We start from the raw sequence: 15,579 nt of genomic DNA, 5'->3' as shown, positions 1-15,579 counted from the left end.
AGGCTGTTAGCTTTGCCATCCCTGGATGGTGACATTAGAGCCAGAAATAGAACATGGCACACAGGGGTCTGCAGGCAGAAAATAAAGAGAGGGAGAGCTTCTAACAGGGGGTTTTATGTGCACCATTAGGATGGAGGAATTTTCTGAAATGCTGAACTGTGGTTTCTCCAAAAGCTTCTCCGTGAGAGGGAAACTCCTGCCACTTGCCTGAACAAAATTGTTCTAAAAACAAATCACTGCATGGTTTCTGTTTTCTTTCCATTCCTTCTTTGCCTCTCTTTCTTTGTCTTCCCTTTCCCTTTTTTTCTGCCTCCCATTCTCCCTCCCTCCCCTCCACTCTGCTTCCCTCCCTCCCTCCTCCTTTCCTTCTTTCCTTCCTTTCATTTAATGTAGAAGATAAGGCCTCAGACTTTTGACTCAGACACAGAGCTTGGGCAAGTTACTAAATCTATCTTTGCCCCTGTTTTCCCAGAGGCATCATTGTGATAATGGGATCATTGTGATAATTAAATTAGTTCATACAGATAAATAACTTAGCACAGTGTCTACTCAATAAACAAGAGCTATGTCTTTTGCCAGAGAAACAGTTTTGGGGGTTTTCCTTTTATAAAAACTCAAAGCTGTGGTTTTGAAAAGCAGTGCCTCGCTCTGCCTGTGTTTACACAATCCCTTCCAGTGTGCTTTGTTTTAATATTTTTTGTAATAACGAGTTACTGTTGGATTTTTGAGATTTTTGTTTTCAGCACTGACTTGACATTAAAAACTAATTTGGGCATTTCAAACTTAAATAGTAATTTAGGTATTGAATATAGTTTAGGAAACTAAATGAAGAGAAAGGAGGCTCCCCCTTTGTCTTTGCCTCAGGATTCTGCAGGAACAATTCTTTACTTAGTTCATGATTCATGCACTCCAGTTTTTCCTTATTTTAAGGATCATGTAAAAGTGTGGTTACTTTCTGTTATTACATATGATGTACCATCCATTAGCCTGTGTATTCCAGTTCGGTCCTGGTGCTCTATTCTCAGGAAACACTTATTGAGCAATGAAATAAGAGGTTCCAGGGCTTAGCTAGCCCTTCAGATAGAGGAAAAGGAAAGTAACCCTCTTTTACCTGTCAGTTGTTTCCTCATCTCAAGTCAAAGCCAAGGTTCTAGGGTAGCCATGAAAGCCAGATACATAAAGAGACCTGATTATATGGCATCTCTCTCCTTTACTGCCTGAGTTATTTTAGGCCCAGACAGACTTTATTTAGATCTGAATGGCTCATTTGACTTGTTTGAAATGAGCATCAGAAGACAATATGGTGAGAAACTAATAGCTGTAATAACCTAACAATTTAAGGCATTGCCTATCCAGTTATTCCAATTTTTACACAGACTGAGTATAAATTTTATAAGGACTATCCTTGGATGGCATGCTGATAAATTTGACCTTTTAGATAGCATTGACTCTTATCTAAAGTTTCACCAGAAACTTTGTAACTTGTGTTGGACCTTCTTGTCCAGCCAAACAGATGGAAGAGTTCGCTGTGGAGTATAAGATCATTAATCCCAAGGCTATCACCATGGGGCAGCTGTATGGGTGCTTTGATCAAGTGAGCCACGAATGGACAGATGGTGTCCTTGCCAATGCTTTCCGAGAGCAAGCATCTTCTTTGTCTGATGACCGCAAGTGGATTATATTTGATGGGCCAGTGGATGCTGTTTGGATTGAAAATATGAACACTGTTCTGGACGACAATAAAAAGGTACCTTTCTGATACCACTTTTACATGGATGGGGAATAAACTCTTTTACTGAAGTGAGTGATTGATCAGAATATATAATGTATACACTTATTTACACTGAGAATAAATGCCACATAAGAAAGTAACAGTTATCAATTCATGAATTATACTTTTGTTTTTACCTATAGTGGGTAAGTTGAGTGTGTTTTGAGATGCTGTTGTATAATTGTTAAAAGCCTTGGTTCTGGCTTTAAATTGGACTACTAGCTCTACAATTGAGCAAGTTGGGCAAGTCACATAACTTCTCTGAACCAATTTCTTCATTTGTTAAAAAGGTAGTAATAAAATAGGGGTGTTTCTAATTAAGATAGTCCATACAAAGCACCTGATATTTGGGATGTGTTTTGGTTATCCATTTCTGTATAAATAAAGATGCAAACTATCTTAATACTTAGTGGCTTAACTTTGCTCATGATACTGTAGATTATAAATTTTGAAAAGGCTCAAAAGGGCTAAGCTAATCCTCATGATGTCATCTGGGGTGGCTAGGGCTAGAGGAGCCACATCCATGGTAGCTTCTTCACTCAGTTTTTGGGGGCTCTTTCCTCCTTGACTTGTCTGTCTCTCTGTAACTCTCTGTCTCTGTCTCTCTTTGTCTCTCTCTCTCTCTCTGCCTCTCTTTCTCTCAAATAGCATCTTATCCTCCAGGCCTGTCCATGTGACTTGGGCTTATCATTTGGTGGTCTTGAGTAGTGGCACTCCTTACCTGGTGGTTGATTTGCAAGAGGCAGGAAATTAAAATCTCTGCTTGGAACTCAAACAGCATTACTTTCTCTGAATTTTGTTAAGTCAAAGAACCTTTCCAGATTCAAGGAAGTAGAGAAATAGATGCCACCTCTTAATGGAGGTGGGTGAGACCACACTGCAAAAGTACACGTGGGTTAGTAGACATTGCAGCAGTCTTTGGAAGATATGTTCTGCCTACTGCAGTAAGCGTAGTGGCAAAGAGCTTAGTCTCTGGAGCTGGACAGCCTGGGTTCAGATCCTATCTTACCACTCAGCAGTCACGTAACCTTAGAAAAGCTATACCTATACCTCAATTGCATCATCTGTAAAATGAGGATAATAGTATCTGTGCTATAATATTGTTAGTAAGATTAGATAAATTAATATTTACAAACTGCTTATAATAGTGCCTGTCATGTAGCAAGTGCTATATAAGGGTTAAAATAAAATAAAATAATATTTATCACCATTTCAAAGGAAGAGTTTTTTTTATTTTATTATATTCATTTTTTTCTTCTGTTTATTTATTTATTTATTTTACTTTACAATATTGTATTGGTTTTGCCATACATTAACTTGAATCAAGGAAGATTTCTTACACTGACTATACTTCCTTATCAAATCAAAATATATTTTCCAACTGCATTTACATTTTGCAAGACTGAGTCATGCTCAACAATGGAAACCTTAATTATCCAAATTACACACATATACTAGTAATAGCATGTTCATAATTTTGATTATATAACATATAAATATAGAAGTGAGTTTTATTCCATGATATGGACTATGTTAATGTAAACTAATTGTACACATGTATTGGTTGGTCTTGAGATCAGAAGTATAAAGAGTCAGTGAAATTCCTGATGGCTCTTCTCAGCTCTGAATGAAATCAAACTACTGTCACAGCTATGGGTCTATTTTACTTTTCTTGATATTCAGAGATGACACTGTTAGTGGTGTTAGTCCATAACAGCTGTGACCTTTCTGGGGTTGCAAGTAATGACCTGATTACAGATATGTTTGATGTGGGTCAGGTAATTTGCAAGAAGCTCTTTAGACACCAACTTAGGAAGAGAAACATGGAGCAATGGAATTTCTTCTTTTCCCCTGAGAGACTAAGGCCTCAAGCCATCTTAGGACTTAAACATCTCACTTTAACCCATGTTGGGAAATGAGAAGCAGTGCCACAGACTTAGTGTATATACTCAGAGGCTGTCCTGTATATTTGCACTACTTTCTGTAGGGATATACATGCTAAACACTGGGGCTTCTAATGATCTTTCCATTTCAAAAATGATTTGGAGATATTCTTATCACTCTAACCCTAGACCAGTCCCTGAGGCATTCCAGGAGTCTTTGTGGGAAACTTGAGAAAATAAAATAGGATGCCAGTGTGCAATTAAGTTCTGTTTTAAACACTGAGGAAGGAACCATTAAACTAGCTGTAATCTGATAATTTCTAGATTCTTCATCTAAGGCTGCCATTCAGTGGTTCTCTGACTTCCCTATTTAACATTACATCTCACCAGACACAGGATTCTCCAACTCTCCAAAGCATTTTCATCCTTGTATAGCCTATATATTTTGCCTATCATCTGTTCTTCCCAGCAGAATGCAGACCTCAAGAGGACAGGAATTTTTTTGTCTGTTTTATTCTGCACAGCTAGCATCGTGCCTGGCACAGAGTAGGTGCTCAAGAAACATTTGTTGAATGAATTCAAACCATCTCTGTCTCCACTGAGGCCTTTTATTTGCAGATAGATTTCAACACATTTGCTGCCCTCTACCCCTCTGCTTTGTACTTTCAGCTGTGTTTAATGAGTGGAGAGATTATTCAGATGAGCCCTAAGATGAGTCTGATCTTCGAGCCAGCTGACCTGGAACAGGCCTCTCCAGCCACTGTGAGCAGGTGAGTCAGCTTGCATGGGCCCCCTGAGGTAAGGCAAAGCCTCACTAACCTTAAACAGGAGGAAAAGCTCTAAAAATCCACAAATATGATTAAATTCTAGCAGATCACCTATATTACCTTTTGTCAGACTTTGTCATAAAATCAGTCCTCAATACAAAATCAGGCAAACACTTTGGATAAGATGCTTTTGAACTGTGGTGTTGGAGAAGACTCTTGAGAGTCCCATGGACTACAAAGAGATCCAGCCAGTCCATCCTAAAGGAAATCAGACCTGAATATTCATTGGAAGGGCTGATGATGAGGCTGAAACTCTAATACTTTGGCCACCTGACGCAAAGAACTGACTCATTTGAAAAGACCCTGATGCTGAGAAAGATTGAAGGTGGGAAAAGAAGGGGATGACAGAAGATGAGATGGTTGGATGGCATCACCAGTGCGATGGACAAGAGTTTGAGTAGGCTCGAGGAGTTGGTGATGGACAGGGAAGCCTGGCGTGCTGCAGTTCATGGGGTCGCAGAGTCAGACACAACTGAGTGACTGAGCTGAACTACCTCCTAAAGTTGAACCTTCATATACCCTGTGGCTGAGCAATTCTGCTTGTGAGTATATACTGAAAATAAACTTGTGCCCATGTACAACAGGAGACATGTACCAGAATTTTCAGAGTAGCACGATTCACAATAACACTTAGAAATGACCCAAATGCCTATTAATAAGAGAGAATTAGAAAGTATAATAAAATCACAGATGGTAGTATTTGTATGTCATTCAAAATAAGTGAACTGTACTGATAAGTGTCTTTATAGATAAGTCTTAATAAAATTAAAGATAAAATCTAAGCAGTATTATATATAAAAGTAAGCCTGTAGGGCTTTTCTGGTGGCTTAGTAGTAAAGAATCCACCCGCCAATGCAGGAGACATGGCATTGAACCCTGATCTGGGAAGATCCCACATGCCCCAGGGCAACTAAGCCCGAGTGCCACAACTACTGAGCCTGTGCTCCAGAGCCCAGGAGCCACAACTACTGAAGCCCGCATGCCTAAAGCCCACGCTGGACAGCAAGAGGGGCCACTGCAATGAGAAGCTTGTGCACCGCAACTAGAGAGTAACCCCTCACTCGCCACAACTAAAGAAAAGCCTTCACAGCAACGAAGACCTAACCCAACCAAAAATAAATAATAAATACTTTTTAAAATGCAAGAAAAGTAAGCCTGTAATATTACATGCAGCATAGTATCCCCTTTTAAATTATTAAAACCAACTAAACAACTAAATATGTGTATGTATATAAAACCATAAGAAGGTAAGAAATCAAAGGACCAGTGAATGTGAGATTCAAGATTCTGTGTAATCTAGGTGGGGAAAGCCAGGGGGATAGGATAAGGGAGACTTTATAACAAGATAAAGGTTATTGTCAAAACCGTAGCTTCTGTCAGGGTGTTGGGTTCACGGACACTGATTACATTATTGAAAACAATTACCTAAGAAAGGTCATGCATGGGCTAATGATGAGTGTGCCAGGGATAATAATGAATCCAATCATGTACCTCCCAGTCCACAACAAATAAAATAATAAAATAAAAATAAGCTCACATTCCCAAAGGCAATGTAAGGGAGTAGAAAGAGCACATGGCAAGTTAGACCAGCCTGGGTTTCCACCTTGAACACACCATTTGCTAGCTGTGTGACCTCTTCCAAGTCAATAAGCCTCTCTGAGCTAGTGTCTCCTCATGTCTAAAGTGTAAACCATAAAGAGGAATATTTAGAAATGAAGGCCATTAAGACTTAGCATAGTGGCTGACACATAGTAGGTGCTGAATAAATGGTAGCCAGTGTTACTAACAAAGAGAAGTGTGCCTAGATATAACAGAATGGGGAAAAACTTGCTAAATACAATGTTACATGTCAGTACATGGTAATGTACTAACATTATGAAAATTATAATAGTAGTTTTCATTGATTAAGAGTGTTCTGTATGCTAGACATAGTGCCAAATTCATTTACTGGCATTTAACCATTATAATAATCTTACAAGCTACTTATTTTTTATATTCTTCAATTTACAGACAGGGACTCAAATTCAGAGACAGAAAAGAAATTTTTCTGAGGTCACTCAATTAGTAGGATCTGGGGCTGAGACTTGAATACAGGTCTCTGACTCTCAAGACCCCACTCTTAGCACTGGTCTCTACCCTTTCCTGGCAAAATCCGTGCATCTTTCCTTTGGCTTGGAGCTGGTGAAGGTCTGTGCTCCAGCCCAAGCTCCAGCCTATTCACCTCACCCCTACATGCTTGGGAGCCCAGTGTGAACCAGGATGGTCCTCTGTTTGTGCTTGCCAGGTGTGGAATGATCTACATGGAACCCCATCAGCTAGGCTGGAAGCCCCTGAAGGATTCCTACATGGATACCCTGCCTTCCAGTCTCACTGAGGAGCACAAGGAATTGGTGAGACCCTCTGGTCCCTTTCCTTTCTGTCCTTCCCTGTCTCCCGACTCCTCATCTCAAAGGCCTTCTAGGATCGTTTTCACGTTCATAATTATGGAAGGCAAGGAGGGGCAGGAAATTCCCTGATTGTCCCCAATTACCTTGCTTTCTGGCTTCTTGCCATTATTATTTTATTTTATTTTGCATGTGGAGCTGGAATTGTGTAGTCAATTTCTGCTTTCTCTTCCATCTTCTCCATTACTTTTTGACTCCTCAGTGGAGAATTCTGGCGCTTGAGAAATGTTCTATATGATTACTGGGATGTCACCCCTTGACCCTTTGCCCACCAGCAGGAATGCCTCTGGAAGTTGCTCTAGAGGTGTACCAGGTTAGGAAGACCTGTGTTCTTCTTTTTCCTGCCACTTCCCATCCCCTGTAACCTAGACTCCATACCTCCTAAATCTAGGGAGCTAAAACCAGTGAGAAATTCTCTTAGTGCAGCTAGGAAGAGTGTCCATTTTCTTCTTCCCTCCCTAAAAGAGGTGTGAATGTTCAGGTTAGATTAGAACACACGCAGATGATGGAAGTAGAAAGGAAAAATGAGTGCTTATGGTACTTCTTGCCTTTTGCTGCATTAACAGGGTTGCCTAGTAAAGTTTCCCATGGAAGAAGCCAAGAAGGATTTGAGTTAGATTCTCTTCTCACTGTAGAAATGCTCTGGGGATCTGCGTAGGATGGCCCCTTTCCTATCACATTTGTATACATGTACTATGTACATGTCTGTATATACATGTATGTACTGTATACGTGTACTATATACATATATATAATATACATATTATATTTATATATAATGTTTATTTACAGACACATGTCCAGATGCATAGTCAGAAGCCAGTCTACACATACACAGGAAGCCTTCACAGACTTCCCACTGTCCTCAGTAGTCTAACTTCTTACCAGGACTTCTGAGATTGTGATTCCACCCAGCCTGCCCCTCCAGCCTCATCACCTACACTCCTCTCAGGCTCAGCTTATTACCTTCCAGCCCTGGGGTCTTGTTTCCATTCCTAGAAAACCCCAGATTTTACCTCCTCGAGGTTTTTGCACTTTTTATTCCTCTTTCTGGAAATCTTGCCCCATTTAGTCTCATAAGGGTTGATTCACCTTTGCCACCCAGGTCTTAGCATAAAGCCCCGCTTCTCCAAGAAGTCTTCCCTGACCACCCTATTAAACCCTTCTTGTTTTATCCAATTGTAATACATTTATTTGTTTCCTGCTAGTACATTCCAGGATTTATAAATACTTAAGTCATTTCCTTGCTTGTTTAATTATTTATTGTCTCCCCTGCCCCTGAGACTGTAAACCATGAGAACAGAGACCTTGTCTCTCTTGTTCATCATTTATCCTTAGTGCCTATCACACTGCGTGTAGTAGATGCACAATAAATACTTGCTGACTGAGTACCACATATCCAAGTACTCATACACAGTCATTGTTGTTGTTTAGTCACTTAATCGTATCCAATTCTTTGCAACCCCATGGACTGTATCACACCAGGCTTCCCTGTCCTTCACTATATCCCAGAGTTTGCTCAAACTCATGTCCATTAACTTGGTAATGCCATCCAACCATCTGATCCTATGTCACCCCCTTCTCCTCTTGCCCTCAATCCTTCTCAGCATTGGGGTCTTTTCTAATGAGTTGGCTCTTCACATCAGGTGGCCAAAGTATTGCAACTTCAGCTTTAGCATCAGTCCTTCCAATGAATATTCAGGGGATTTCCTTTAAGATTAACTGTTTTTATCTCCTTGCTGTCCTAGGGACTCTCAAGAGTCTTCTCCAACACCACAGTTCTAAAGCATCAATTCTTTCGCACTCAGTCTTCTCTACAGTCCAACTCTCATATCTGCACATGACTGCTGGAAAAACCATAGCTTTGACTTTATGGACCTTTGTCAGCAAAGTACTGTTTCTGCTTTTTAATACACTGTCTAGGTTTGTCATAGCTTTTCTCCCAAGGAGCAGGCATCTTTTAATTTCATGGCTGCAGTCACCATCTGCAGTGATTTTGGAGCCCAAGAAAATAAAGTCTGTCATTGTTTCCCCATCTATTTGCCATGAAGTGATGAGACCGGATGCCATGATCTTAGTTTTTTGAATGTTGAGGGTTTTTTTAATTTATTTTTTTATTGAAGGATAATTATTTTACAGAATTTTGTTGTTTTCCGTCAAACCTCAACCTGAATCAGCCATAGGTGTACATATATCCCCTCCCTTTTAAACTACTCTTCCATTGAATGTTGGGTTTTAAGGCAGCTTTTTCACTCTTATCTTTCACCTTCATCATGAGGCTCTTTAGTCCCTCCTCACTTCCTACCATTAGGATGGTGTCATCTCCATATCTAAGATTGATAATATTTCTCCCGACAATCTTGATTCCAGCTTATGATTCATCCACCCCAGCATTTCTCATGATCTACTCTGCAGATGTTAAATAAGCAGAGTGACAGTATACAGCCTTGATGTACTCCTTTGCCAATTTTAAACCAGTCCATTGTTTCATGTCTGGTTCTAACTGTTGTTTCTTGACCTGCACACAGGTTTCTCAGGAGACAGGTAAGGTGGTCTGGTATTCCTATCTGTTTAAGAATTTTTCAGTTTGTTGTGATCCACACAGTCAAAGGCTTTAGCCTAGTCAATGAAGCAGAAGTAGATGTTTTTCAGGAATTCTCTTGCTTTTTCTGTGATCCAGTGAATACTGACAATCTGATCTCTGGTTCCTCTGGCTTTTCTAAATCCAGCTTGTATATCTGGAAGTTCTTGGTTCATGTACTGCTGAAGCCTAGCTTGAAGGATTTTGAGCATTACTTCCTAGCCTGTGAGATGAGTGCAACTGTGCCATAGTTTGGACATTTTCTTTAGCATTGCCCTTCTTTGGGAGTATACATAGAAAAGCATCTATACATTTATATATGCACACATATCCACATATAATCACCTATGAGTGTATTTATTTAATGATGACCTGCCTACTTACAAAAAAAATATCAAGGTAATTTTCAGTAGGAGTCACAAAGTTTAAGAAAAAAACACTAAAGAGGAGAAAATCAAGCAATTTCTTCTGAAGAGTAAGTGGGTAGGGAGCAGAGCCAAGAGATAAGAATCATCATACCCACGAGTAAGTATGTACATACATACATACATGTGGGGAATTACTGAAAATAAGCCCAGACCTCTCAGTGTCCACTTTCTACAGGAGTCCTGCCTTATAAATGCCAGTCAGTCATTTCCAAATCAGTTGTTTAGAATTCCTAACATTTTTCTATAGAAAAGTCAGATATAGTGGCTCCTGGAACCTAAAACTGTTTCATGCATGCTGTAGCTGACCCATAGTGGCTCCAAACTTTTCGTCCATATTCAGCTCAGTAGAACGGGAGGAGTGGGCATAGTCAGTGGACTGCACGTTAAATAGAAACTGGGGGCACAGGTCTTGTTGCCTATGGATTTTCTTCACTATACCTAGACTCAAAAATTATCAGTAGTCTTATCTTCAGCCTCCTTGAGGTGTACCAAGTTCTTAAACACACTTGTTAATGTCAAATTTTACTTGTACTCTTAGGTCAATGACATGTTCATGTGGCTTGTCCAGCCCTGCCTTGAATTTACTCGTCTTCACTGTAAATTTGTGGTCCAAACATCTCCCATCCACCTTGCCTTCTCAATGATGAGACTGTACTCCTCTCTCCTTGGTAAGTACTTCCCTACAATTCTTAAGCCAAACAAGGGTATGCCTTGGCTATTTTTATGCTCCCACCCCTGCTAGTCCCCCCAGAAGTTACAATGAGACCAGCATTTTGGTCAAGAACAAACAAGTCTTTTGAGTGTACATAGTAGAGTTTGCTGGAAAGAGTCCATATATTTTGGCTTAATCTTTCGTTGACTTCCTGGGTATTCTTGTGCAAATTAGCCCATTTTTCCTCAGGCTTAGATTCTTCCAGACAATGGGAATAATAATTCCTGTTCCTCTTTACCTATCAGGGACAGCCTGGAGGAAAATGAATTTAGATGGCATGTGTAAATGTGTGTCAGAAAAAAGATTCTGAAAAGAGTAAAATAAGAAGTTGTCCCCAAGTTAAAAAATTTACATTACAAAAAATCTGAATTCACAAAACAAATACATACACTATAAGAAAAATGATCATTTTAGTCTCCAAAACTATGGAACTACTCCAGGACATGGAGAACCACTGGTTTAAATGAATCATTGTTTTAAATGTCCTGGAGAAGTTCTCTATAGCTGTCTCACACAAATCATATTTCACAGAATTCTACTGGAAATGACAGAATATATGTTAATTTGGAGAACTTTTCAGTTCAGTTCATGTGTCCGACTCCTTGCGACCCCATGGACTGCAGCACTCCAGGCCTCCCTGTCTATCACCAACTCCTGGAGTTTACTCAAATCATGTCCATTGAGTCGGTGATGCGATCCAACCAACTCAGCCTCTGTCATCCCCTTCTCCTCCCACCTTAGCATCCACATATAAGTGATATCATACGGTATTATCTTTCTCTGTCAACTTATTTCACTTTAGCATAATGCCTTCCCAGTCCATCCATAAAGCTGCAAATTGCAGACTTTCATTCTTGTGTATGGTTGTATATTATTCCATTATGTATGTATACCACATCTTCATCCATTCATCTTTTGATGAACACTTAGGTTGCTTTTATATCTTGGCTATTATGAATAATGTGGCTATGAATATTGGGTGCATGTATCTTTTTGAATTAGTGTTTTTGTTTTTTTTCAGTATATATCTAGGAGTGGAACTACTGAGTCATCAGACAGTTTAGCTGCTCAGTCATGTCTGATTCTTTGTGACCACATAGACTGCAGCACGTCAGGCTTCCCTGTCCATCACCAACTCCCAGCTTGCTCAAACTCATGTCCATCAAGTTAGTGATGCCATCCAACCATCTCATCCTCTGTCATCCCCTTCTCCTCCCACCTTCAATCTTTCCCAGCATCAGGGTCTTTTCAAATGAGTCAGATCTTTGCATCTAGTGGCTGAAGTATTGGAGTTTCAGCTTCAGTATCAGTCCTTCCAATGAACAGTCAGGTCTTATTTTCTTTAGGATGGACTGGTTGGATCTCTTTGCAGTCCAAGGGACTCTTAAGAGTCTTCTCCAACACCACAGTTCAAAAGCATCAATTCTTCAATGCTCAGCTTTCTTTATAGTCCAACTTTCACATCCATACATGACTACTGGAAAAGCATTAGCTTTGACTAGATGGATCTCTGTTGACAAAGTAATATTTCTGCTTTTTAATATGCTGTCTAGCTTGGTCATACCTTATCTTCCAAGGAGTAAGTGTCTTATAATTTTATGGCTGCAGTCACCATCTGCAGTGATTTTGGAGCCCAGAAAAATAAAGTCTGATACTGTTTCCACTGTTTCCCCATCTATTTGCCATGAAGTGATGGTACCAGATGCCATGATGTTAGTTTTCTGAATGTTGAGTTTTAAGCCAACTTTTTCACTCTCCTCTTTCACTTTCAACAAGAGGCTCTTTAGTTCTTCTTCACTTTCTGCCATAAGGGTGATATCATCTGCATATCTGAGGTTATTGATATTTCTCCTGGCAATCTTGATTCCAGCTTGTGCTTCACCCAGCCTAGTGTTTCTCATAATATACTCTACATACAAGTTAAATAAGCAGGGAGACAGTATACAGCCTTTTCCTATTTTGAAATAGTCTGTTGTTCCATGTCCAGTTCTAACTGTTGCTTCCTGACCTGCATACAGATTTCTCAAGAGGCAGGTCAGGTGGTCTGGTATTCCCATCTCTTTCAGAATTTCCACAAGTAGTTGTGATCCACACAGTCAAAGGCTTTGGCATAGTTAATAAAGCAGAAATAGGTGTTTTTCTGGAACTCTTTTGCTTTTTCAATGATCCAGTGGATGTTGGCAATTTGATCTCTGGTTCCTCTGCCTTTTCTAAAACCAGCTTGAGCATCTGGAATTTCACAGTTCATGTATTGCTGAATCCTGGCTTGGAGAATTTTGAGCATTACTTTACAAAGCGTGTGAGATGAGTGCAATTGTGCAGTAGTTTGAGCATTCTTTGGCATTGCCTTTCTTTGGGATTGAAATGAAAACTGACCTTTTCCAGTCTTGTGGCCACTGCTGAGTTTTCCAAATTTGCTGGCATATTGAGTGCAGCACTTTCACAGCATTATCTTTTAGGATTTGAAATAGCTCAGCTGGAATTCCATCACCTCCACTAGCTTTGTTCGTAGTCATGCTTCCTAAGGCTCACTTGACTTCACATTCCAGGATGTCTGGCTCTAGGTGAGTGATCACACCATTGTGATTATCTTGGTCGTGAAGATCTTTTTTGTACAGTTCTTCTGTGAATTCTTGCCATGTCTTCTTAATATCTTCTGTTTCTGTTAGGTCCCTACTATTTCTGTCCTTTATTTTGCCCATCTTTGCATGAAATGTTCCCTTGGTATCTCTAATTTTCTTGAAGAGATCTCTAGTCTTTCCCATTATATTATTTTCCTCTATTTCTTTGCACAGATCACTGAGGAAGTCTTTCTTATTTGTCCTTGCTATTCTTTAGAACTCTGCATTCAATTGGATGCCATTTCTTTCTCAAGATAACACATAATTCAAAATGATGGTGAATCTTCCTACAGCTTCTACTCCGTGTACATATTTTCTCAGCCCATTTCTTCCAGAGGCATATAGGTGTAGATTTTTTAAAAAGAGTAAATTGGAAATAGTTGAGCCAGAGACTCTCTTTACCCAAATATTAAAATTAAAATTACAGACAGTATTTGTAGAAGCACATGAGTTACATACATTATATATTTGTATTTTTATTTGTAAATTTTTCATACTTTCCCAAGCTCCTTTCACTGTCCTTATATAGTATTTCCTCCAGGAAAGAAGGCACCAGCATGAGAAATGGATTTATTGTCTACAGTCCTATGTAGCCTCAACTCTTGTCTTCCTGAATCTATAACTGTGAATCCTCTCAGGAGTGCTGAAATACACACAACTGCTAAAAACTGGGGACTAGGGATTTCCCTGGTGGTCCAGTGGTTAAGAATTCATGCTCCTGATGCAGAGGGCCCAGATTCCATCCCTGGTCAGAGAACTAGATTCCGAATGCCAAGCAAAGTTCTTGATGCTGCCAAAAAAAAAAACAAACAAACAAAACTGGGGCATAGGGTTAAATTTGATTTTGGAACTATAACATTTAACACTGTCAATGTTAAAATGCAAGAACATGGTAGCTATGATTAGCAAAAACTTGAGATAAGGAACACTGAATACAACTTTAGCTTTTATTTTGAAATAATTTTAGATTTAAAGAAAACTTACCAAAAGAATGTAGAATTACATATGCTCTTTACTTAGATTTCTTTAATGTTAACATCTTACATAACCAAGGAACAATTATCATAATAAGGAAATTAACATTGATACTATTTTATGCATTTTATCTGAATTTCACATTTTTCCACAAATTTTTATGTTCCAACATCCAATTCAAAATGCCACATTGTACTTAATTGTTGTATCTTCTTGGTCTCCTACAAGCTATGATAGTTCTTCTGCCTTTCCTGATATTCATAACCTTGTCATTTGGTGAATACTGCCCAGTTATGTTTCTTGCTGCTGCTACTGCTGCTAAGTCGCTTCAGTCATGTCCAATTCTGTGTGACCCCAGAGACGGCAGCCCACCAGGCTCCGCCATCCCTGGGATTCTCCAGGCAAGAACACTGGAGTGAGTTGCCATTTCCTTCTCCAATGCATGAAAGTGAAAAGTGAAAGTGAAGTCACTAAATGGTGTCCCACTCTTCACGACCCCATGGACTGCAGCCTACGAGCCTCCTCCATCCATGGGATTTTCCAGGCAAGAGTACTGGAGTGGGGTGCCATCGCCTTCTCCATTATGTTTCTTAATACTTCTCAATTTACGTTTGCCTGTTGTTGTTGTTCAGTTGCTCACTCATGTCCGACTCTTTGCAGCCCCACAGACTGCAGCATACCAGGCTTCCCTGTCCTTCACCATCTCCCTGAGCTTGCTCAAACTCATGTCCATTAAGTCAGTGATGCCATCCAACCATCTTGTCCTCTGTCATCCCCTTCTCCTGTCTTCAATCTTTCCCAGCATCAAGGTCTTTTCCTTGATGAGAAGAGTCAGCTCTTCTCATAAGGTGGCCAAAGTTTTGGAGCTTCAGCTTCAGCATCAGTCCTTCCAATACATATTCAGGGTTGATTTCCTCTAGGATTAACTGGTTGGATCTCCTTGCATTCCAAGGGACTATCAAGAGTCTTATCCAGAACCATAGTTCAAAAACATCATTTCTTCAGTACTCAGCCTTCTTTATGATCCAACTCTCAAATCCATAATGACTACTGCAAAAACCACAGGCTTGACTAGATGGACCTTTGTTGGCAAAGTAATGTCTCTGCTTTTTAATTTGCTGTCTAGGTTTGTCATAGCTTTTCTTTCAAGGAGCAAGTGTCTTTTAATTTCATGGCTGCAGTCATCATCTGCAGTGATTTTGGAGCCCAAGAAAATAAAGTCTGTCATTGTTTCCATTGTTTCCCCATCTATTTGCCATGAAATGATGGGACCAGATGCCATGATCTTAGTTTTTTGAATGTTGAGTTTTAAGCCAGCTTTTTCACTCTCCTCTTTC

The 15,579-nt window shown here is 39.8% G+C and overlaps 1 protein-coding gene across 2 annotated transcripts in view; it reads left to right on the top strand.

Annotated features, from left to right (window-relative positions):
* DNAH3 (dynein axonemal heavy chain 3) overlaps positions 1 to 15,579 on the top strand; it is a 248,787-nt gene that overhangs the window by 121,270 nt on the left and 111,938 nt on the right. For both annotated transcript variants that reach the window (XM_061401328.1, XM_061401327.1), the window contains exons 36-39: positions 1,506 to 1,747; positions 4,324 to 4,424; positions 6,766 to 6,871; positions 10,473 to 10,602. In XM_061401328.1, coding sequence (XP_061257312.1) covers positions 1,506 to 1,747; positions 4,324 to 4,424; positions 6,766 to 6,871; positions 10,473 to 10,602 — 579 coding nt within the window. The remainder of the gene's footprint in view (positions 1 to 1,505; positions 1,748 to 4,323; positions 4,425 to 6,765; positions 6,872 to 10,472; positions 10,603 to 15,579) is intronic.

The sequence above is a fragment of the Bos javanicus genome, chromosome 25 (genome assembly GCF_032452875.1).
Source record: "Bos javanicus breed banteng chromosome 25, ARS-OSU_banteng_1.0, whole genome shotgun sequence".
Taxonomy (NCBI): domain Eukaryota; kingdom Metazoa; phylum Chordata; class Mammalia; order Artiodactyla; family Bovidae; genus Bos; species Bos javanicus.
This window is presented reverse-complemented; position numbering and strand designations above follow the sequence as displayed.